Source organism: Periplaneta americana, chromosome 8, assembly GCF_040183065.1.
Source record: "Periplaneta americana isolate PAMFEO1 chromosome 8, P.americana_PAMFEO1_priV1, whole genome shotgun sequence".
Classification (NCBI taxonomy): domain Eukaryota; kingdom Metazoa; phylum Arthropoda; class Insecta; order Blattodea; family Blattidae; genus Periplaneta; species Periplaneta americana.
The window spans coordinates 139,591,565-139,617,461 of NC_091124.1; the positions used below are offsets into that span (position 1 = coordinate 139,591,565).

The 25,897-nt window shown below is 34.4% G+C and overlaps 1 protein-coding gene across 3 annotated transcripts in view; it reads right to left on the reverse strand.

Moving 5' to 3' along the window:
- Positions 1 to 25,897, reverse strand: part of PolZ1 (DNA polymerase zeta catalytic subunit) — a 303,982-nt gene that overhangs the window by 112,213 nt on the left and 165,872 nt on the right. For all 3 annotated transcript variants that reach the window (XR_011333618.1, XM_069833727.1, XM_069833728.1), the window contains exons 16-20: positions 15,973 to 16,173; positions 14,073 to 14,191; positions 8,982 to 9,123; positions 8,575 to 8,705; positions 3,034 to 3,147 (exon numbers count right to left, since the gene is read on the reverse strand). Coding sequence is in view for 2 of the 3 variants with exons in the window: in XM_069833727.1 (XP_069689828.1) it covers positions 3,034 to 3,147; positions 8,575 to 8,705; positions 8,982 to 9,123; positions 14,073 to 14,191; positions 15,973 to 16,173 (707 nt within the window). In the remaining variant the exon portion in view is untranslated. The remainder of the gene's footprint in view (positions 1 to 3,033; positions 3,148 to 8,574; positions 8,706 to 8,981; positions 9,124 to 14,072; positions 14,192 to 15,972; positions 16,174 to 25,897) is intronic.

A 25,897-nucleotide genomic window follows, 5' to 3' on the forward strand; every position in this document is an offset into this window, starting at 1 on the left:
ACTGTTTTAGAAAAAGAGAGCTCAAGAGGTTGTTTTGTGTGAGACCATAACTGTTGAAAGTATTGTAACCATTTTCTCGGGAGATGATATTTATTGCAAGGTTATCTTTGACTTCATTATTATAACGAATCAAAATGCCCCTCATATCTCATGAAAAACAAAAACTGAATAGACTACAGTGGACTTTTTATTGTCAGTGAACAACTGGATACATTAAGAAGATTGATTGGACTTCATTATTTAATTTTTTTTTTTTCATTTTAAAAGTTTGTGGCTGTGGAAGAGTAATATCATTTTCTAAAAATGCAACAAATTCATCCCAATTCTGTCGCTTCCTAACTTCTCTCTTTGCTATGGCTCGCTTTTTATGGTAATCAATTTTATTTTCTTCAGACTTAGTGGAAAGGTATTTATTATAAGCTTGTCTTTTATCCTTTTTATCTGGTTTATGTCATCCCATTTTCGCAACCCTTTTTTCTTATTCCATGCTCTTTTTTGTCCCAGACTTCCTTTAGTGGCTTGTTTTAAAATATCTTGCAGAGTGACCATTCATCTTCGTCTTTATCGTGGAGTGGTGCTGTAACTAAGAGGTCTTCCATAAATCTTTTGATAAAGTTGGATAGTGCTAAAATCTCTAAATACATTAACTTTGAAAGACCACTCTCTATTTACAGGTATTGATTTCTTTTTATACTACCTAGGTTTAGGACTTACTATAGTCGCGATAAAGACCTCTTATCTCTATCCAGTGCTTTTGCTTCAGTAAAGTCTCATTTTATAAACCTATGGATCAACAATTGGCTCTCTTCTGACAAAGGAAAAATTTTAGTCTGTACAAGAGAAACCAAATGACTGGTAATGTACAAAAACTTGCCCAGACATGTCAAACATTTTTAACAAGAGCCAGAACAGGTCACGTTGTCACACAATTGTACCTACACCAATTTCACATTTCTGATAATCCTACTTGTCTATAGTGTAATAATCATGATGAAGATCTGGAACACATTCTTCTATACTGTCCATCCATAAACCACAAAAGAAGTAAATTAAAATCATCAGTACCAGTTGCAGAAGACACAGCCCTGCAGTATATATTGACTACACCCCAACTCTGGCTACTAGCAATAAGCATCTATAATGAACACTGATCAAAATACCCCTCATTTCTCGTGAAAAACAATAACTGAATAGACTACAATGGACTATAGTGGACTTTATGTTGTCAGCAAACGGCTGGATACATTAAGAAGATTGATTGATTGAAATAATGCGAAATCGATCAGTCTCAGGCCATTACATGTTTCTTCTCCATGGGTCCCGACAAACTGGTCCATTTTTGTGTTCCCTACTCTTCCATTATAATTAGCATATTTGACTTATTGACAATATTTTGTAAATTGTTATAAAATGTTTCACTTTCTTCTTCCTTGCCTTCCACTGGAGCATAAATAACTGAGTAGCCCCATTGTAATTTTAGCTGTAACTGACTGATCCGTTCATTCCAGTAGTAGTAGCTATCAATAAGAAATTTAAAATGTTTTTGTATTATTATCATGAACCCAGCATTAGCTCTAGTTTTACTGTCCACTCCACTATAGAACTGTAACTAATTTTGAGTCTCTTTGAATCCCTTTAATTTATTTTTTGTTTCTGAAATAACTGCTACCGCAATTCCTTTTTTGCTAAAATATCAGCCAATTGGTCGTCTTTGTGGGAAATACTCTGTACATTCCATGTTGCAAATTTTAAAACATTTTCTTTTTCCCATATCTTGTCCATGTTTTTGCAAGTGTCATCATCAGTAGTATCACATGAGACTTGAAAGCAATATGAAATGGACGCCTAATGGGTTGCTAGCCCAGAAGGGTTTAGTTGGTGGAGCACTTCCTCTACATCAGATGTTACAGTTATTCCCCTGCTCTAGGAGCCAGAGCCTCGTTAGTTTAAAACAGGGTGTACACAAGAAGGTGAGGATGGCATTAAGGTAGGAGAGGCTATATGTATTCGCAATAACTACCCCTTACACCCAAAAGTAGATAAGTAAGTGGGTGAAAATTGCAATTACTAATTTTGGCTAGTTTCTCAGCCTCTAGGAAGCACTGTGCATAGCCTTAAACTGCAGACTTATTCAGCATAGATGAGATGATGCGACAAACAATAATGAAGTGTGATATAGACAGCTTTCGTATGTGGATATTATCTGCATCACAGCAATTACAAATTCAATAGTTCATAGCATAAATACACGTCAAAAAAATGACTTTCATACTCCATTGGCAAGTCTGTCATGCTATCAAACAGGAGTGCGTTATATGGCAGTAAAAATTTTTAATAGCCTCCCTATGGATATAAAAAATGAAACTCAAAACATAGGATTATTTAGGGCCAAATTAAAGAAGTACCTAATTTCTCACACCTTCTATTCTGTTGGTGAATTCATGACATTGAATAACGCTTCACGAAATTGATACTAAAACTATGTGTGTTGTACTAGTAGACTATATTGTAAATCTCGTCTGTATATATTGCATCTAGAGAAGAAACTACAGTTCAAAAGTATTGGAAAGCACGACTGCTAATGGCTTCATTGCCAAATGCAAGGCACTAGACAACAACAACAACATATTGCATCTAGACTGTGACTATATATTAAGACTTTATAATATAATAGTAGGCCTATTAAGTTTTTGACTTGTTCCATATTCTAGCTGTAAAGCAATGTATGAATACCATGGAATGTTAATAAATAAAATACAATACAGCTCTCACACACACAAAACATCTAATGAACAATAGAATGATTAATTTAAAAAAACCTAGAGATGGGCCAATTTCTGTGATGTTACATCTGGTTAGACTAACAAATTTTATTATGCATCTTCAGCAATATTTCTTTATATCAATGATACAAAGAAAATATCTCACGAAAATTAAAAAAAAATACTGTATTTAAACAATACTTTTGTTAATCTATACAAAAGCCGAATTATAAAATATATGACATTAAAATAATGAATATAGAATACTTACTGTCCTAAATTATCAACTCTTCCAAGGCAAGTTGAAAAACAGTAATTGTAGGCAATGATCATTGATGGATACAAACTCTGGAAGTCCAGAACGATTACTGGATCACTGTAAAACCTATTTAACAAATAAAAAGTCATTCAAAACTTGTAGCATACAGTATGTGGGAAATCATAATCTAACAACAGGGAAGTGTAAGTAAATAACCCAACTGATATATCTGGACTGTTTAGGAGTAAAGATATAATCATCAGTTAGCCTACTAGAGTTGGGATGTTATAGTAAAGAGGTGAAACAAGTTGCCTTGTGCTAAGCAAGACAGAGATAATTTCTGAGTTTGTCTAGCCAAAGACATATGTTGATTCCCCTGTACAACAGAATATAGAAAAGAATTTCACGCTTCTGTTTCTGTAAAACCTGATGCTTACATTTTTCTTCTTCCGTTTACATATTCCTATTCTAGACAACATGAATGCTATGTAAAGAATTAACATCACAAATCAGAGAAAACCATTTAACCACACAGAACAAAAACCAAACAGAGTTACACTCATTGGATGAGACAGTCTATATCTATCTCTGAGATTGCAGTCACATGGATGGACTTCTACCTTCGCAACCGCCAGCAATGTGTATATTATGATAACCGGTCTTCTTCTTGGCAGCGTATGAGGGCAGGTGTCCGTACTAGGGCCACTGCTTTTCACTTTATATATTAATGATATTTCTTCAGTTCTAGAGCACTGCCAATGTCATCTGTATGCGGATAACCTTCAAGTATACATACACTCTCGGCCTGATAATCTTAATGAATGTTTATCGAGCTTCAATGACAATCTTTTATCAATAAAAAATTGGGCAAGAAAATTTGGGCTAAATCTCAAACCAGATAAAATTCAAGGCATTCTCTTAGGACAGCAAAGACTTCTATTCTTTATTAATATGAACACTCTTCAGTCTGTCTCTCTCAACAACACAATCATTGCTTTCAGTGCGACTGTAAAATAACCTCGGCATCTATTTAGACTGTAATATGAAGTGGAATATGCAAATCAGATATAGGCCTATTTGTAGAAAAGTTTTCTCTCTCATGCATTCTTTGAAACGTCTGAAAAATTTTCTTCCTACTAAACTCAAAGAAATCTTAGTACAGACTCTTGTGATACCTCACTTTGACTACTATGACATTTTATATAGCAACTAAAGTGTTGAACTTTCTCAAAAACTTCAACATGTACATAATGTCTGCATCCAATTTACTTTCAATATCTGCAGACATGATCACATATCAGAATATTTTCTATGGCTCTTCTGGCTCGCTTGCAAGACAGACGTTTAGTGTATTTTCTTTGCTTGCTATACCGAATTATACATAATTCCACATCCAACTACTCGGTTTACTCTTCTAGCTTCACATCATAATCATAATACACGTTCACAGCACAATCTGTTGCTATCAATACCACATCAACACACATCTCTGTACGCAAGTTCTTTCTCAATAGCCACAGCTTGTTCCTGGAATTCGCTGCCGCTGGACATCAGGCATAGTCTCAGTCCTCAGTCATTAAAAATTAAGTTGTTTAGGAATATTTTTAATGCACAGAATTGGCCTTTTCAGCTATAATTATTTTAAAAGTACAGTTATTACTTTGTTGTTTCCATTAACACTAATTTCTAGGTAATTTTCATTGTTTCAATGTAATCCATAATGATTATACAATTTGTACTCTTCCTTTAGTTTTGCGATTAAATTCATCTTTTTTTTCCTTAAGTTAATACTTGTATATGTATTTTCCTATATGTGCTTTGATTCTGGTTCATTGGAAGAGGTCTGATGGCCTCAACTCCGCCAGGGAAAATAAAACTATTATTATGTAATTTCCTTTGCCACTGCACGTCCATCAAGTGGAAGAATGCACATTCTAGCTTCAAACACTCCAACTTTATACTTCTTTTCAAGCGACTTAGTTCATGGAGGTCGTGACTTTTTAGCTGTCCAGACAATATGAGTCATTCACGCTTAAGCAACATTGCCTAGTTGTAATATTAAGACTCAGTTGCTGTTAGTTATGGTATGTTAAATATTACATAATTATGGCTTTCAAGGAATCCGCACATAAGCTCGCCATTGGTCCCTATCCTGTGCAAGATTAATCCAGTCTCTATCATCATATCCCACCTCCCTTAAATCAATTTTAATATTATCCTCCTATCTACATCTCAGCCTCTAAAAAGGTATTTTTCCCTCCGGCCTCCCAACTAATACTCTATATGCATTTCTGGATTCGTCCATACATGCTACATGCTCTGCCCATCTTAAACGTCTGGATTTAATGTTCCTAATTATGTCAGGTGAAGAATACAATGCATGCAGTTCTCGTTGTGTAACTTTCTCCATTCTCCTGTAATTTCATCCCTCTTAGCACCAAATATTTCCCTAAGAACCTTATTCTTAAACACCCTTAATCTCTGTTCCTCTCTCAAAGTGAGAGTCCAAGTTTCACAACAAATATTACATGCTCTCAGATAAAATATTGTAACCACAAAGAAGATGAGATGTATGAACTAAGTCGTGGGAAAAGCATTTTAGTTGATATTCCCACCAATGGTAAACTTATATCAGGTAATTAGTATTAGATATATCAATCTTCTTTCTGTACTGGCCTTTATGGTAGAAAGCAATTATTTATTAAGTTTGTTATCTCATGGTCTGCATCCAGGAAAACGAACACGTAAGCTTTAGGCTGGTATTACACTATCAAAGTTCTTTGACAAAGATCTTTTATAAAATACATAATTATAATAAAATATATGACAGTGTAATGGGTTTTCTTTTATAAAAGTTTTATAAAATGTGTGTATTTTGTTATCTTTTATAAAAGATCTATACCTAGTTTGAAACCAATATGACAGAACGTAAATATTGTTGGATTGTTACTACGACCAAAATGCTGATAATAGGAGTATGAATCAAATGAAGTGTTATAAAACAAAACACGGACTACAAAAATAGAAATAAAATACAAGATGTGTACATACAAATAGCAGAAACTCTTAACTGTGTACAGGAGTAATGCACAAATCTGGACAAACTGAAAATTATCTTCATCCATTTTCAAATAATTTATATAACTTTTTAAGTCCTCACAATGTACCTTCTTTTTTTAGTGAGTTTTGATGAATACTTTTCTTGTCAAGTCTTGCAATCCATGGTTTAACCCACAGACGTTTCCTTTTCTGTTACTTTTTCAGCAATATGCATATTGTAATATTTTGAACTGAACATCTGAAAACCTGCAGCACACTCTCTGGAGAGAAAGACCTAATTAAAAAATACTGGAGTGCAAAAGTGTTAACTGCTTCATTGCCAGATGCGATACATTAAACAACAACAACATCATCATCATCATCATCATCATCATCATCATCATCATCATCATCATCACCATCATCATATTTTGAACTAATTATAGCTAAACATGCATAGTACTGTTCATCATTAATTTTTTCAAATCTGTGATCAAAAAAGGTTTTATTTTGTTTAACAATAAATGGAGGCTGATCATGATTCTTTTTCCTTAACTTTAGGTTATCCTTGATAAAATACAGTGGAACCTTGATGCATCGTTCCCGTTATCGTCATTTTCCTGCCTTTTTGTCCACCTTTTTTTGGTCCTGAAAATAGTCTCATATCAATAACATTTTTTCCAGTTCCATCGTTACTCTATTGTTTTATCGCATTGATCATTGAGAAATCACGCAATATTTTTCTGCATGGATAGTTTTCTTTTAAGTTGAAAGGGCGAACTTCTTGCTCTCCATGATCATCTTTGAAGCAAGAGGATGCAGAAGATTACGATCCAGAGACGTATCAAACTTCGTGGAGAAATGTTTTTTTTTTTTTTTTATCCAATGCCACCGGGTTGTCTTTCGACATTTCTGGTCTTCTCTCCTGGCCGTGGCGTAGTTGTAACCCACTTCTGAGGTTGGGGCACCTGGAAGGCAGAGTTACATTACCCCGATGATGTGATAGGATGATCGTGGAGAAATGTAAAATGTATTATCCCACCATGATACATGACGTCACTCATCATCTTGGCACAGTGTGCGAACTCTCCACGCGTGTTTGGTATAGTCTGTTAATGCGGAAATTAGTTACTACATGTGTGATCTGTGCTACGAAGACAGGTATTAGATTCTGAAAAGAAATTTAATTTTATAGTAACTTATTGATTAATCATATTTTTATACACAAGAACGATGTGGAGGTACAGTATATATTATGGAATATATTACACAGTCGTCTTACTTAACGAGATTTATCATCTTAATCCTGCGACTAGTTTAGAGTCAGCTGTGCTACAATACAGATGCCAATCTCCACAGTGGAAAGTGTTTCTATATATTATGTTCAATACATGTTTATGTGCTTAGACACATACAGGAGAAGCATTTTTGTAAGGTTACTACAAGTTTCGGCATTATTTTCATGTGATATGATATAGGACTAATTTGTGACGCAGGTTCAAGCTGCATGTAATGCAACAGTATGGACTAATTGAAACTCGCCCAATTCAAACAATAGTACTGATTTTATGGGAATGGATTTGTGGCAACATATATCTGCATTCTGAATGTATCACGGATCTAAGTTTATGATTTTCACATACTTCATTTCTGTCTAAATTATCAGTAATGACCAACATCTCGTAAGAAATAGCAAACTAATTTCTAGTGCGGACGTCATCCTCATCACACACATGACTTGGTAGGATAGTGTGGGAGGTGATAAAACTCCACCTTTCTGTTTAATTTAGTATTGTTCTTATCAGAAATTCACTATAGAATTCAGGCGTAAAATGTGCACAAAATGAAAGCTAACTGCAGATTTTTTCTGCAAGAAATAGTGTACATAATGTTCTAATAAAGGTGCATTCAGTGTAATCACTAACCATTCAGTTGTTCATTTTATACCCTACTTAAGCAAAGAATAGATTTTTTATCGCAAGTTTACAAACAAGAATAAAATATTATGAGACACGTTCTTTATGATTTTATATTATTTATGATTATTGTTAAAAATTAAATGCATCAATTATGTGGGTATTCTCCCTTAAATCATCTAGGGAACAGTGGAATACGTTCATAACTCTGTTGCGTCTATTATATGCCTAAATACGGAAATTTTTGTGGTTTCCTGGTATTAAAGTTTTCAAATATTTATTGTTTTCATTCCCTATTTCCCAAAAAACCGATGAATCGAGATTTCACTGTATTTTATATAGTGTAATATACTCAAAATCCTACCTTTTATCACAGATCTTTGATAAAATGTTTCATCATATTCTTTGTCAAAGAACTTCGATAATGTAATATCAGTCTTAGAATTTTTTATAACAAATACTATGGCGAAAATAATAATTACCAGATATTGGACATTAGATATATCCTATACATAAGAGCAAAAACCTATTAACAGCACTATGTCAGTGTAAACTAAAAAAAAAAAAACTGTGTTTTTTTAATATGTATAATTAATACCTGGAATTAGGTTCCAATATGAGAGGCAAAAACTCAGGAGCCCTCATTTTAGCTCTCTGCTGTATGCTGGGAGAAACTGGTACATAATTAAGAGGCTTGGCCAGACGAAGCATCATTGATTCCACACGAAACTAAAAAAAAAATAAATAAATAAAAAAAAAAAAAAAAAAAAAAATTTAAAAAGAAACCAAGAAAAGATTATTAATTTCTAATTACATAAGTGTTTAATCTTACTTAGAAAATGCAATTATGGAATACTGAACATAACAATGAGGTATACAATATATAGGGTGAAGCAAAGTCCATTCTTTTAGGATTGCGACACTGAAAGGTAAAAAATTAATCTTATACAATATGTTTAAATGTTCTAAAAAAAAAAAAGAGAGAAAAGAAAATTATATAAGTACCTGCGAACCTCGAGACAGGACCTCTAAAAACTGTATACCAAAAAGCCGAGCCAGTTCACTAGTACGGCCTATGAGGTCTAACTGTTCTAATATCTTGACAATGCCCTGTACTTTTAGCAAGTAGTATTCAATACATATCCACCTGAAATGTAACGTTCAGAAAATTAGATGCATATTCATTGATTAAGTATGTCTGATGTAAATAAGTACAGCAGTAGCAGTAGTAGTAGTAGTAGTAGTAGTAGTAGTAGTAGTAGTAGTAGTAGTAGTAGTAGTAGTAGCAGCAGTAGTAGTAGTAATAATAATATAAAACCAATGTAAATGTACAATGTAGGAAAATGTGAAATTACCTCTTGAGTCTTACATTAAAATGAGATTGTTGCAAGCTATGAATGACACAATATGTATGTATGTACGTATGTAATGCTTACCCACTTCATCACCTGCGTGATTCAGATTTCACATATTGCGAACAGAAAGTATGACTGTGACCCATTTTCAAGTTGCATACCACTTTGGCGGACCATGCTATGCATGAGTGTTTCTATGGAGAGTTATGTCATGTGTATGTGTGAGTCTATGTGTAAGAATAATGTAGGGAATGGGTGAGGATGATGGTGAATATGAGGAAGGGAGAAGGGGAAACTCGGTGCCAGCAGGTAGCCTACTCCTGTCAAATAGCACCAAGAGGGCCACCAGGCTTAAAAGCCCCATCCGAATCACTACCAACAGTGACATATGCCTTCTCTTCACAATGCACTGTCGAGAGATTTGGAATTTAACCCAGGCATATTGGTGCACAATCTAGTGATCAGATGTTTAGGTGAGGGGTTTGGACTTTTTCCATTGCTGGTTGTCACAATCAAAAAATTAAGACAACGTTTCGAAGGGTGGTTCTCCCTTCGTCTTCAGGTGGAAGGAAGGAGAGAAAGGAAAAAACCTACTGTTGGGATCGTTACGTACAGCTATTCTGTATGACTGATCGATTGATTCCTGGCTTCGGTGGAGATTCTAATTAAGAAAAACCCGAAGTCATTAGCAGTATGTTGGCACTAAACCAAACTGAATAAAAAAGATGGGCGTGAAGTGGCTAAAAAATTGATGAAAGACACAAAAGGAGGGGGCAGGGAACTAAAAAAATGTGAACAAGTGTTATGATACCTCGATAGAAAATAAAAGAAGGTAAAAAAGGAAAAAAACTACTAACAAGGACATGATAAAAAAAAAACTACTACTGCCACCTAGCGGTAGCAGACATTACTACTAATTACTAAGCTGCAACACTAGGTTGCGTTGTCTAGTGGTGGAGATGACCCCAGAAGGTCTACATGGAGGTGGTGACAGCATTCTTCCCCTTGTATTGAATATTTCTGATGTCTTGTTCAACTATGGGTAACCAAATATCCGGAAGAATTAGACTAGGTTGACTAATAGCATTGTCCGAAAAACTCATATGTGTGGCTTCTTTATATTTCCTCTGTGTCAGAGAACGCTCAGTTTGTAGGATTGAAGTATTTTCCCACTTTATTTTGTGTCTGGATTCAAAGCTGTGTTGTACTATTCTTGATTTATCTATTAATCCGGACACTTCACGCCCATCTTTTTTATTCCGTTTGGTTTAGTGCCAACATACTGCTAATGACTTCGGGTTTTTCTTAATTAGAATCTCCACCGAATTCAGGAATCAATCGATCAGTCATACAGAATAGCTGTACGTAACGATCCCAACAGTAGGTTTTTTCCTTTCTCTCCTTCCTTCCACCTGAAGACGAAGGGAGAGCCACCGTTCGAAACGTTGTGTTTTAATTTTTTGATTGTGACAACCAGCAATGGAAAAAGTCCAAACCCCTCACCTAAACATTAATGATCCACCATTGCTTTCCAACCCCTCATTTAGATCAACACTAGTGATTAGAATTTGTGCACTGCCACCTCTCTTAGTCCTGAGGTAGAAATTTTACAAAAAAATTTCTGACCTCGCCAGGAATCGAACCCAGACCAGCTAGTCTGCAAGCAGACATGCTACCACAGAGCTAACTTAGCAACTTTAAACTTTCATGGCTTTCTTAGCAGAAGATTTATTCTTATTTAATTAATGATGAACCAGTTTCTTATCACTTTCTGAAAAACATAAAATTCTGACTACACACTACACTCAGAATAATATCTCTAAAACTTGCAAATGCACTTTTTAAATAATTTATTCTTTAAAAAATAAGATAAGATTCAATGAGAAAAATGGCTGTTCAATAGAATATTGAACCATTTTATAGGTATGAAATATATACATTTCCAACTAGACGAGGAAGTGTATATTTGTTTCTCTTCACCGCCTAGGAAGGGGTTATGATCAAAGATGTAAGCTATACGAAAGGACTGGGAAACAGTTGCTCTCTGCTCGGGGTTGAAACCATGTTACAGACAGAAGAATTGTGAAGGTGCCATCTATGCTTCAAACCCTAGATCATATATATAACAGATAGCTCATCCCTATGTTAAAATCGATAGCACTTTGAAGAGAACAACCGGCAGGGTCGCCACCCATCTGCCACAAACTAACATGAGATGGCAGTACAGTCGCTAATGCAATTCAAATGGGAGTTATGACGTGACTCCTTATGTAACAACTAGATGGCAGCATAGTAAACCTGATAAAAGTTGTTACCATCAAAGCCTATAAGGCCGAGCAATCTGGGTATATATGTATGTATGTATGTATGTATTTATTCACACTGCAATGTGTATATACCCGGTGGCAGTGGTAACTAATTACACTCAAATAAAGACAATAATAAACACAATTAATAAAAAATACAATTAATAATAATACTGATAATTAATACTAACAATAATTAATAATAATAATAATAATAATAATAACAGGGAACAACCTAAATTAAATGAAGCACGATCAGTTAAAATAACATTTAAAGTAAATCTAATTTGTATCTTAAACCTATGTTCGAACTAAAACCCACGAGTATGACATGTTCATATCTGCACAAGTACCTTTCAACACTACACTCATTTCGCTGTCAACTCACTCACTGCACTGGAACTACGACACATTTCACTGATTCTATCCTGATTTCACTAACACTTCAAAAACATTTCACTGTTCAAATACTTTGCACTGCCACTGTAAACTATAAAGCTTCACTGACAGGAACACGTTTCACTTACTCAACACACTTCACTGACACAACATAATTCTTCACTGATAGAACACTTCAATAACAAAATATCAATTACACCCTTTAAATACTGTGTATAATTATCGTCTATTAGTAAAGTCCTTAAGCCTATTTTTAAATACATTTTTGGTTGTTGGTAAAGCCTTTAATAAGTCTGCAGGTAAAGCATTCCAGTCCCTGATAGTACGATTGAAAAAAGAAAACTTTCCAGTGTCCGTCCTCTGTCTTCTTTCCCTCAATTTATAAGAGTGGTCGTTCCTTGAAGAGTAATTTGGCGGCTGCAACCTATTTTTTATTTCTCTCCAGGCAGGCTCACCTCTGTATGTTTTGAACAGTGCGCATAATTGAATTCGCGTTCTCCTGTCCGTGAGTGTGTCCCATTTTAATGGTGAATTTTTCCGACAATACTTGAGAGCCCGTTTTTTAATCTTTTCCAGTGTCTTAATATGTTCTAGTCTGTAAGGATCCCAACATGCAGCACCATATTCCATTACTGGACGTACTAGTGATTTGTATGCAATCTCTTTGGATTTATCAGAACCTTTTCTTAGTACCCTCATCACAAAGTGTAACGCTCTCCATGCTCTTCCCGCTGTGCCTGTAACGTATTCCCTCCAGCCGAGATCGCTGCTAAATGTTATTCCGAGGTATTTACATTTGTTAACTTCCGGAATGGTTTCACCCCCTAACGTATACAATGCGATTATTTTATTTATTTTCCTTGTAAAGCTGATGGCTTTGCTCTTTAGAGAATTTATTTTCATTTTGTTGGCTATAGCCCAATCATTTATTCTATTGAGGTCATTCTGAAGAAGAGTAGTATCTTCATAACTTTTTATTTCCCTGTATACCATACAACCATCCGTGAATAAGCGAACCCTAGACAAGATATTAACTGGCAGATCATTTACATATATGATCTAGGCTCAAACTTAACTTTTCTACAATATACCTGACAAAATGGATCATTAACTTAATCTATCTAACTGCAGAACTCCTCTACCATCCAACATTTTCAACATTGCTTTTTTAAGAAAGAAGTAAAAGTGGAGACCTATGTTGTTTTATCCTTACTTACTTACTTACTTACATTATCACCCTCATATAAGCCCGCCATTGGTCTCTATGCTGAGCAAAATTAATCCAGTCCCTACCATCATATCTCATCTCCCTCAAATCCATTTTAATAGCTATTATTCTCCCATCTACATTTCAGCTTCCATAAAGGTTTTTTTTTCCCCCCTCCGGCCTCCCAACTAACACTCTATATGCATTTCTGGATTCGTATATACGTGCTACATGCCCTGCCCATCTCAAATGTCTGGATTTAATGTTCCTAATACAATGTGAAGAATACAATGTGTGCAGTTCTGCGTTGTGTACTTTCTCCATTCTCCTGTAACTTCATCCCTCTTAGCCACAAATATTTTCCTAAGCACCTTATTCTCAAAAACCCTTAACCTCTGTTCCTCTTTCAAAGTGAGAGTCCAAGTTTCACAACCATACAGAACAACTGATAATATAACTGTTTTATAAATTCTAACTTTCGTTTTTTTGAGAGCAGACTGGATAACAAAAGTTTCTCAACCAAACAGTAACAGGGATTTCCCATATTTATTCTGCATTTAATTTCCTCCCGAGTGTCATTTATATTTGTTACTGTTGCTCCAGGATATCTGAATTTTTCCACCATTTCAAACGATAAATTTCCAATTTTTATATTTCCATTTCATACTATGTTCTGCTCACGAGACATAATCTTATATTTTGTCTTTCCAGGACTTACTTCCAAACCTATCTCTTTACTTCCTTCAAGTAAAATTCCCGTGTTTTCACTAAAAGTTTGTCGATAAAACACTTTTATCTATAAAAATATGTATACACACTACTCACTGACCTGTAGTGATGTGTTCTGTGCTCCCACCAATTTGTCAAATTTTTAAAGGAATGAAGTGGAACGCGTTGATGTAGAATATGATACATCACATTTTGAAATGTGTAATTCATTAATGCTACCTGAAATTCAACAATAATCAAACATGTTAAACTCCTTTCTCTGTAAATGTTATATTAGTAAGAAATAATTGCAGAGAGCTGTTATCTGTTGATATAGTGCATGCCCACATAAAATTCTCTAGAATTTCTTTTAAAAGAAATGGTCTGCTATTATTTACAAGCACATCTAATTTTTAACCAGAAAGCAATGAAACACAGTTTGTAATCCTAACTTAAACAGTATTTTGTAACTTTATGATTGCGTTAATAACTAACTTAATTCATAAACACTATACTGAAATATAAAAAAAAAAGTGTTGAAAAGGACCTTAATGTTATTCTGAAGATCATTAAAGACAGTCTATCAACTTCACACACAAAACAAATGGGAAGACTGTGGACAGAATATTAGCAGAAGGTTCATTCCATACAAAATTTTAAGAATATGCCAGTGTTGTCATGGATTTTTTTGGGTTTTTAATATAATAATGTTATTATAAAAATAAATTAAACTGTTAACGATGACTGCCCTATCATTAATATTTTAGTCGTATAGAGGACAGAAAAATGGATGGCAGTTACATGTTATCCATAATTTAAAACATGCTAGACACCCTATATAAACTAAAGAGAAGCCACTGTAAACCTGAACAATCACATTTTAATACCTTGAAGATTAATTCGAATAATATTAAGGAATGCTCATAAAAACACCCTACTGAAATAAATAAATAGTTTTATATTCGAATGCATCAATTTAAATTCATGTGAAGTTCTGACAGGTGAAAATCGCGTGCTGTGTTTGGTGGTTGCAGTGCTTGCAAGATGTGATGATGATGAGTAATCTCAAACAAACCCATGTGCTCCGTCTCCCTGATCTTGATCGCGCAGCAGGAGCTGATAGTATACATCTGGAAGCCTTTGTTTTTGTATGATGGTATAGCCTACCTGCTGAGCTTCTTTGCTCTGGCAAGTTATTTTTATTAACAAACTGGCATGGTATTTAAGTCACCATTCTAAATTTTCACAGTGGAATCAATATGCCCTAAAGAATTAAATATATATTTTTTCGTCTGTAAAAATGATTGCATTTTGTGTTTGGTTTAATGAACTTGTAAACATTTATATGGTTAAGTACTCTTTGTCCCTTGTGGCAGCTCATGAATGGAGAGAAGGTTTCTAAATTATTAAAAATTATTAACAACTATTTTATGATGAGTAACTAATTAAAAAATTATATGTGTGTGTGTCTATATATATATATAATTTTTTTTTTGAGAGCATTTAAAATCTAGGCTCTTCTTTTTCGAATTGCATTGAAACCACTTTTCCATCTTCTTTTACATAGTATGAAAATTTCACTAAGTGAAGCCGTGTTCTTTACTAAACCAATATTTTAAATGCTGATTACTGCCAAACTATGAAGAATATAAATATAATATTGCGTGAAATTCATATTTAGAACATACAAAATAACCTACTACAATATTTTTTACTTTTGAGATATCATGGTTCAAAAACATACTTTTTCCTAAAACTTCACTGAATGAAGCCGTGTTCTTTGCTAAACGAATATTTTAAAAGCTGATTGCTGCCAAACTATAAAGAATATAAATATAATATTCCGTGAAATTCATATTTAGAACATACAAAATAACCTACTACAATATTTTTTACTTTTGAGACATCATGGTTCAAAAACATACTTTTTTGCATGGAATAAACCAAAAGTAAGGGAAAGTAAAACTTTTTCAGAGCTCGTTAATTGGAGTTACATAAAAATAATACAGTTGGAAATATACCTCATGCCTCATCAGTCTCCAGATATCTAATATGATGCGTCCAGTCACTTTAATTTCTTCAGTGAAATTATTAACTGGATTATCAGTTTCAGCACGTTTGCTGTCTGTTCTTGCAGTGGGCACCCTTGATACCATAGGATACAGATTGATTTGAAGACTAAAAGCCCGTTGGAACAGGTAACCCCATGACAGCATTTCCAACTGCAACAAAAATACCAAATGAGTTATTGTGTGGTATTTATTTAATCTGTTGACTTATACGAAATTTTTCAAGCAGTTACTTCAAAGTCAATTTATTTATAATAAAGTTCGTCAATCCGAAAATAATGATTCTTTAATTAAAAATTTGGTCCAAAACAATTTATTAAATTTCGAAAATGTACAGTAAGAATACTTAAGACAGTGCACTACTGGCCAAATGACCAGTACTTGCTTTCACATGAGAGGCAAGGGTTCAAAGTGGAATTTGGGGCAGATTTTTTCAGGACACTACCAATTTTCCTGCCATTATTTCACCACATCGTCATTACTATTACAGTGAAATTCCTTTGTAACGAATCACTAGCATATTAACCCTTTGCAGCACAAATTAATTTTTTATGTTTTTCATATCATGGATCATAACAAAGCTTCCATCAATTATTTTCAACATTTTAACTTTGCACACAATTTCAAAACACAGATAGCATCTCTATGTATACTTAAGAGGTAGTTCCTTGGTGGAATATTTGTGCCATAAAATTTAGAAAGAAAGGAAACCACTATGCTTAAATGAGAGCTTCCTTTAATATCAGGAAGTAAGATCTTACAGTATAAATTAAAACACATTTAAGTCATTTAACTACATTATATTTATATATTTTTAATAGGGTGGGTTGGGGTAATTTGGGTATACTTAAAAAACAGTCTGTTAAGGTTGGTTCACAATAAACTGGGAATGGAAACGACAACAAAAACGAGAAAGGAAAAATTGTTAAAAACACATATATTTAAATGTGAGCATTCACAATTAACGAGAAGCTTACTGGAGCCTGGAAACGGGAATGTGAAACCTAGCAAAATTTTTTAAGTTTGCCATTCTCGTTTCCAATCATAGCCTACAGATTCATTGTTGTCATCAAAAAGCTATTTGGTCGTCATATAATTTGTAGAAAGGAGACCGTGACATAATTTCTTCTTCATCCATTGCTTGTAACTAATCCAGAAATTCAGTAGAATCACTTTCAATATATGCTACATGTATATATGATCAGACTACCACGTGAATTAAATTCTTAAATATTCCATGCCATAAATTTTGAAGTTGGTTAAACTGTGTTTATGTTGGGTGGCTTGTACTCATGTACTCATTTATACACAAATAACATCAGAATGCGTAATATCGACTTTACATACAGTTATTGACATACATATCGATTTGGATAGCTGTTTCTTTCTCAGTTTTTTGTGAATAATAAAAAAAGTCCTCCACTTCCCGTTCTTGTTCTGGTTCTCATTCCCGGTTTATCGTGGACCAGTCTTTACTACGAAAAAATTTTCTATTCAGTTTTTTATATGTTAGCACTGTGACCTTTAAGAACGATTCTAGTGCATTTTCAAGTATGTTAGCCTCTTCTTATCATAATAATAACCCTAAGTTTAACTATACTCAATTTACTCGATGGATGGATGGATGGATGGATGGATGGATGGATGGATGGATGGATGGATGGATGGATAGATAGATAGATAGATAGATAGATAGATAGATAGATAGATAGATAGATAGATAGATAGATAGATAGATAGATAGATAGATAGATAGATAGATAGATTTATTCGTTCCATAATATTCTTACATTTGCTTTACAGCACAGAATAAAGAACATGTCCAAGTCTTACGTTTAACAATAAAATGCAATACATATAAAATCCAAATATGAAATATGTACAGAATTAATACCTTAATAACAATATTTTATACAATGTAATATGCTCACCATTTAATTGTATTATAATATTTACACAGTACTGTGAAATGTCAAGAATTCATCTACAGAATAGAAAGTGTGAGATATTAAGTAATTTTTTAGTTTTACCTTAAATAATGCAGGGTCCTTACAAAAACAAATTATCCCAACCATAGATCAGTGTATGTATCCTAGAACATAACTGTAGAGGTTAAGTAGGCATTTAAAAATTGTATTTAGACCTAACAAGATAAAAAAAATGTCAGCCAATGTCTATGTTTGTGAATTATAATTTACTAACAAACTATTAATGATATATTGCTAAATTTATTAAAACACGTTCTAAACATGTGTAATGTACACACACATGAATTTGGTTACTGTATCACAGCTGGTTTAGCAACAATATTACTTTAAATGTTATGTGTCATTTCATCTAGACTAGTAAATAAAAAGCAGTTTCTCCCCCCCCGCCTTTTGCCAGGAAGTATCAGTGCAAGAGGGTTATAATAGGAGAGAGCGTTCAATTCAATAATTTTCCTGTTAACTGCTTTTAACTCTAAGCAGTCTTCACTGACAGCACTAATATCGTTTCTTAGCAACATTCCGCTACTGCATTTAGACTCCTGAAAATGGAGAATTAACATGTGTGTTCTTGGTTTAAGTTGTTAGTTCTGGAAATACATTTTAAGCAAGACATTTTGAATTTTAGTTACAGAATTCTGGTTTATGTCTAGAAACAGGATTTCCATGCAAATGCATGTTTTTATATAAGCTTGCTACAGTTCTCAAATTTTGTAAATATCCATTTCATGGCTTAGTGATTCGAAATATGTATACTTTTTCCGTGCATATTTGTTAAATGAAATGTTAATGGTTTGCAGGGTTTCTACCTGAGGACTTTGAACCTTACCAGCTACTCCTCTCATTGTCTTGTCACACTGGAATTCCACACTCAAACTCCTGTTCTATACAAGTCTTACCCTAAGGCTAAAATTATTATTATAAGAATGCCTCTTCTCCTTCCTTCCATACTTCGTAGTTTGGCGATAATAGCACTAATATGCTTCCCTTAACATACCTTTAATTAAGCAAAAGTAACTACCAAATATTTTCACTTGGTAAAAAAGAAAGAGAATTCAATATCCAATACAATGGCCAACACCTTCCTAGGACTTATGAATCCAAATATCTTGGAGTTATTTTCGATAGTAAGTTAACATGGAGCAACCATTTGAAATACATTTCTGAAAAAGCTCGTAAAAGATTCTCCCTTCTAAAAAGACTAGCAGGCAAGAAATGGGGATGCTCTAGGAATACTTTGAACACTACATACAAAATGTTTATACAGCCAGTGCTGACATACTGCGGAGAAATTTTAATTACTTCACCTTTCATAAACGACATAGAATATGTTCAAAACCAAGCTCTCAGACTCATTACTGGTGGAATCAAAACAACTCCAATAGATTCTATGAGATTCCTCACTAATATTAACAGCATCAAAATGACAATAGAAGAAAAAGCACTGATTCAATATGAAAAATTTATCAGATTACCGGAAACAATTGGCATTCATACAGTCCTCTTTGTAGATTGAAAACTCAAAAAAGTTTCATATCCATTGTTCAAGAATTAAAACAGAAAATCAATATCCCGAATTTAAAAGAAAACCTACAAATTAAACCAAACCCTTTAACTCTATTAAATATAGAATATAATCTAAATTTAACAGAAGAAATACTAAAATCAGAAGTAAACACTGAAATACTGAAACAATTGTCTTTAGAGACAATTAATATTAGGTACCCTCCACAAAACTGGCTTCATTTATACACCAACAGATCCTTGATCTCCAGAGAACAAGGTGCCGGTGCAGGTGTTACGTGCTGTCTCTTCTCACTTTATAGATCTCTTGGATATGGAACAAGTTTTGATGGTGAAATCATTGCAATAAGTGAATGTCTCAGGAATCTTCTATGCCACATCAATAAATTTAAAAATGCAGTTATATTGTCAGACTCCAAAGCAGCTATTCTATCAATAGTCTCTAAACACACATCTTCATCTCAAACAGCAGAAATAACTAAAATGCTCTCTCAATTAATATCACTCAATAAAAGAATTGTATTCCAATGGATACCATCCCATTGTGGAATCCTGGGAAATGAGAATGCGGATGCTTTAGCAAAGAAGGGCAGCACTGCTACTTACAGACCTGTTACTAAATCTACGTATTACTCTGTGAAAAGATTTATTAAATCTACATATTTAGACTTCAATAAACAAAATTTGATAACACAATCTCAAGGGAAAAAATGGAACTCTCTGCATCAAAATCCACAGTTAATTCCCGATTTACCACGAAAATCGTCTGTAGCTGCATTCAGATTGGCAACAGGCCATGATTGTTTGGCCAAACACCTGCACAGAATTGGAATATATCAGTCCCCTAACTGCCCATTGTGCAACTCAAATCAAGAAATGGATTCGGAACACCTCAAAATCTGTGTTTCAGTGGCTGGCCATGATAATATCTTTGAAAAATATTGGAGTGCAAGAGGTCAAATGACTTTATTGTCAAACGCCTGGCATTAGAAAACAATAACAACAACAACATATCTTTAATTTGGAAAGGTAGATAAGTAGAAGGTCTGTAGTAGGCTACATGTACAGGTGTTTTGTGAATTAGCTACTGTAGTTGTGTTCTGTGGTGATCTGTGAAGTGTTGTAATGCCCCCAATTAAATGTTCGAGAAGAGATCTTGTGGCACAGTGGATCAAATGAAAAGAATATCTTAGAACAGATGAAGTAATTTATTGTGATTGTTGCAATAAAGATGTAAGTATTAATATTTTTACTACAAATTAAATATTTAGGATAATATAGGTCTATTTTAGAAAACATTATTTTCGTTCACCTTGAACATATTGCATGTGAATTTAGTGTACTTGGTCAGAGTGCCGGGCATGCAGACCAGTCAGTTCATCTCATAATCACTAGTTCTAGATCATCACAGCATTAAAAAGAAAAAAATAATAAGTGAAATGTAAGCCTACGTAAAACTTTCATTATCAAAATATTGATTCATATTGTATTTGCAGATTCAGTGTTCAAAAAAATTTCAAGTTGCCAACATGACGCTTCAGTTTCACATATTATGGCAAAGAAGAAACAGAGGCAACTAACCAAAACATGGTGCATACAATCATTTATCACTGCACCATCGAAAAAAGCACTAAATGCATTCTTTATGAATTTGTGTGATGCTTTTAAAGGAGCAAATATACCTTTCGAAAAGTTAGCAAATCCTGGATTAAAAGTATTTCTAGAGAAATACACAAAAAATAATGTCCCAGATCCCAGTTTCAATTTTGATAGTGCATATTTTCAGTGTTTTTTCCTTTATTGTCCATATTTGGCGATTTTATAGTGCATGGATGCATGCATATTTTACGATTTGATAGTGCATGAAAATCCTGTCTCTATTGATGTCTGTTACATTGAAATGGCTGCACATATTAAATGCGAATATTCCAACTATGGAAATAAGAGGAATAGTCACCCCACAAAATGTTTCTTCAAAATAGGTACTGGAAGATAGTGAAAGGTGTTTTTTCTTTTACAATATACAGGGTGTTTCAAAAATACGGGGCATAATTTCAGGTATGTATTTCCCACATGTAGACAATCAAAATAGTTCATTACAACATGTGTCCGGAAATGCTTTATTTCCGAGTTATGGCCTTCACAACATTGAAATTCACCGGAACGTTTTTCTTTCCGCAGGTCGTTGCCGTCAAAGGAGACAGTAAGAGGGCACTCTGACAGTTCATTCCGAGGTGAATGTTACATTCAGTGTTGCGTAGGTGTTAGACTGTGCGACATGTATTCAAATCAAGAGCTGGCAGAGATACACTTCATGTACGGTAAGGCGGACAGCAATGCTGCGCTGGCTTGTCGTTTGTACCAGGAGAGATACCCACAGCGACAATGTCCAGATCGGAAGACATTTGTATGTCTCCATTACCGTCTGTGCGAGTATGGAAAATTTAACTCTCCTGGCTTGGGAAGGGGACGACCAAGATCTTCAACTCCAGAAGTACAGGAGGAGATTCTGGAGGCTGTGAACTTGACTCCTTCTATCAGCACATGAAGGGTAGTGTTGCAAGTCAATGTTCCTCATACGACTGTCTGGAGACTGTTGAAAGAGTATCAATTGTATCCTTATCATTTGCAACGTACAGGCCCTGTCACCAGCAGATTACCCTGTACGAGTTAGGTTCTGTCAGTGGTTCTTGCAGCAGTGTGGTGTAAATCCGAACTTTCCTGCCTTAGTATTATTTACAGATGAAGCACAGTTCACACGAGATGGCATAACAAATTTCCACAATCAGCATGTATGGGCATATGAAAACCCACGTGCAACTGTTCCATCTCATCACCAAGTGCGGTTCTCCCTCAACATGTGGGCCGGTATCATTGGTGATCGATTAGTTGGACCCCATGTACTTGTAAACAGACTCACGGGGCAGGCATACACAAACTTCCTGGAAAACACCATACCTCATGTTCTAGAAGACACTCCACTGATCAATCGTCAACACGTTCACTTCTTGCATGATGGCGCTCCTGCACACTTCAGTCGTACGGTTCGCTGGTACTTGGATCGAAGGTTTCCTGTTCGATGGATAGGTAGAGGTGGCCCAATTGCTTGGCCTCCACGCTCACCTGATCTGAACCCTCTCGATTTCTACTTGTGGGGCCATTTAAAATCATTGGTTTATTCGTCTCCGGTGCCTGATTTGGAATCCCTTCGGAATCGAATTGTGGCATGTTCTGAGGACATATGCAATACTCCTGGAGTTTGGGATCGTGTTCGCAGGTCAATGAGACATCGATGTGAGGTCTGTATTCAAGCAGGAGGTGGACATTTTGAACATCTTCTGTAATGACAACGACCTGGGGAAAGAAAAACGTTCCGGTGAATTTCAATGTTGTGAAGGCCATAACTCGGAAATGAAGCATTTCCGGACACATGTTGTAATTAACTATTTTGATTGTCTACATGTGGGAAATACATACCTGAAATTATGCCCCGTATTTTTTAAACACCCTGTATAGTAATGTCATCACATAAAACTAATTTTATATAGTGATAGATTTTTCTAGCCACGTGTATCATTATAAATCATATGTTATTGGAAACAGCAAACAGTTAATTACAATAAAGATCTTTATATGTTTATGTAAAAAATAAAATATTGTTACTACATAAATCTGATGCATTCTAACACAAGAGATTTGGTTGGTCATGTTTAAATCATTTTACAGCCCATTTTCTACCTCTACTTTTTGGGGTACCATATTCTGAAAATGCTGATGGTATTGGCTCAAGTTTTTTTACAAAAAAAAAAAAAAAAAAAAAAAAAGGGAGGGAAGTCAAAATTGTAATAGAGATGGTTACATTTCAAACATTGATGTAAATGTGAATATAACAGGGAGGTGCAGAGGTCGATTGAAATTCCCACTACTTTTGTGCATGTGGCACTCCACTCATGGCTGTGAGAAGCTTCTTGACAGGTTACACTTAATCCGGCCCCTCTCTTCTATTATAGCCCTCTTGTATCAGTGTGATCAAAGCAATTGTGAAATAGATAATATATATTAAATTAGCATATGGCATATATTTGAAGATTATGTAAAGTTTTATTCAATAAGTTGTAACTTATACCCAAATTACCCAAGTTTGTAAATTATAATTTACTAACAAATTATTAATGATATATTGCTAAATTTATTAAAAACATCTGTAATGTACACATACATGAATTTGGTTACTGTATCTCAGCTGGTTTCCCAACAATATTACTTTGCAAGCGATGAGTCATTTCATAGAGCAGTAAACAAAGTTTTTTTTTTTTTTACCAAGCAGTGTTAGTGTGATCAACACTCCATGATAGGCAATTGTAAAATAGATAATATATATTAAATTAGTATGTGTTTGAAAATTAGGTTCAGTTCTATTCAATAAATTGTTACATACTCAAATTACCCTGACCCACCCTACCAATTAAAATTTCCAGTAAATAAACATTAACAATAAATTTTCGCACAACATGATATTTTCAAAAATTACGATAACATATTTTTGACCACTATAATTAAATTTACAATTTCCATATGCAAACACACAATAACATTTCCATAAGTTTACTTTCACTTGAGGTATTCATGCATACTATTGATCACAACATAGTTCTACTAGTACCACATTGATGCTACCATACCTTGTCCAGAAATCAATCACAAATGTTTAGAAAAGGTTTAGAGTTTCACTAAAATGGAATGTGCATTCACAAATCTATTTTAAATGTATATTTCCTAAAAACGGATTTTTCTTAAAGTGGGAGTCAATTACTCCGTTTTTATTGTAGTTGTGTTGGGACTTGAAATCATTCCTTAAAATTGGGACTGTTGAAACGAGATTTTACTTATTATGTTGTTGTTTTCTAATGCCAGGTGTTTGACAATATAGTCATTTGACCTCTTGCACTCCAATATTTTTCAGAGATATTATCATGGCCAGCCACTGAAGCACAGATTTTGAGGTCATTATTATAGTCATCATTATTAACAGAAACGGTTTTAAGGTTATTCAGTCCTGTTCTATATAGAAGTATTCCTGTTCTGCAAGTTATTTCAAAAGTTGAATGTTTGGGTTAAGATGATAAAGCACCCACATTAAAAATAAATTAAAAGAAATGTTAAATTCAAGTTATTTTTATATGATATTTACCTAAAATATGAGACAAGAACTATAGCTGTGTTGCAGTTATTTCCGGCATGACTCCTCCTCTTTGTTTGTGTGTTAGTCTTGCAAATTTTATACTGTATCTGCATGCCGCCAAACAGGGCAGTATAAGCTTTTCAGTCAGTGTAAAGTATTGTTTAGTACCAGATCTTCCAGGTCGCAGTGCTAGGGCTGTCATAGCCCTCCCCATTTAAATTCAATTCAACCTGTCAGTGCGAGTTATTGCTTCGTTTTTATATTACAGTTAATATAATATTTCAATGTTATACTTTTTATTATTTTACTTGCCATAAAAGAAACGTATTGGCTCAGAGGAAAGAAAGATAGGCAGATGAAATGTTCCAAGGGTCAGGGAATATTTTGAGAAAAAATGTGATCATACCCCTGGAAAGCACCCAGAAGAGGCGAAATCAGTCACGAACGTGAACATTTTTAATCTTCATGCTATTTGTCAATATATTTATCAGTACTAAGCCCAATGTAAAATACCAAGATGGACGAGACATGGGTGAATACTAACCACAGTGTCTCACAGATATGGACCAATGATACTGTTCATTCCACTCTGTGACTGCCTGTAGATAAGGGTGGTCACATAATCATGTGTCATGCTGGATCAGTCCATGAATTTGTAGAAGCAATGTTGGGAATATGAAGTTTCAGGACACAGTGCAATACCCAAAAGTCCATTTACGATATATTAATTTGGAATATAAAGTTTATATTGCTTTCACGTGTTAAATATTGGGTTATGGTACCTTGTTGATTAGTTTCAGCCTGTGGGCTATCCTCAGAACTGGGTGGTCTTCGCACCTTCTGATTGTATTTCCTGTACGTGGTGTTATGTGGTGTGTTTGTGTAAACACACCTGCATCAAATCCACAAGACACAACTCAATTTCAGAACACACACTTTTTGACTCCATATTACACTACACAAACACACCACCACAGGAAACACAATTAGGAGGCGTGAAGACAACCCAGTTCTGAAGATAGCCTGCAGGCTGAAACTAATCAACAAGGTATCATAACCTAGTACAGTAGAATCCCTCTTATCCGGCACCAAAGGGACAGGCTAGTTCCAGATACGAGATTTTGCCGGATAATTGAATAAATACCATTATATACAAAAAAGTTCGTATTTCATGGTGCCAAATGTT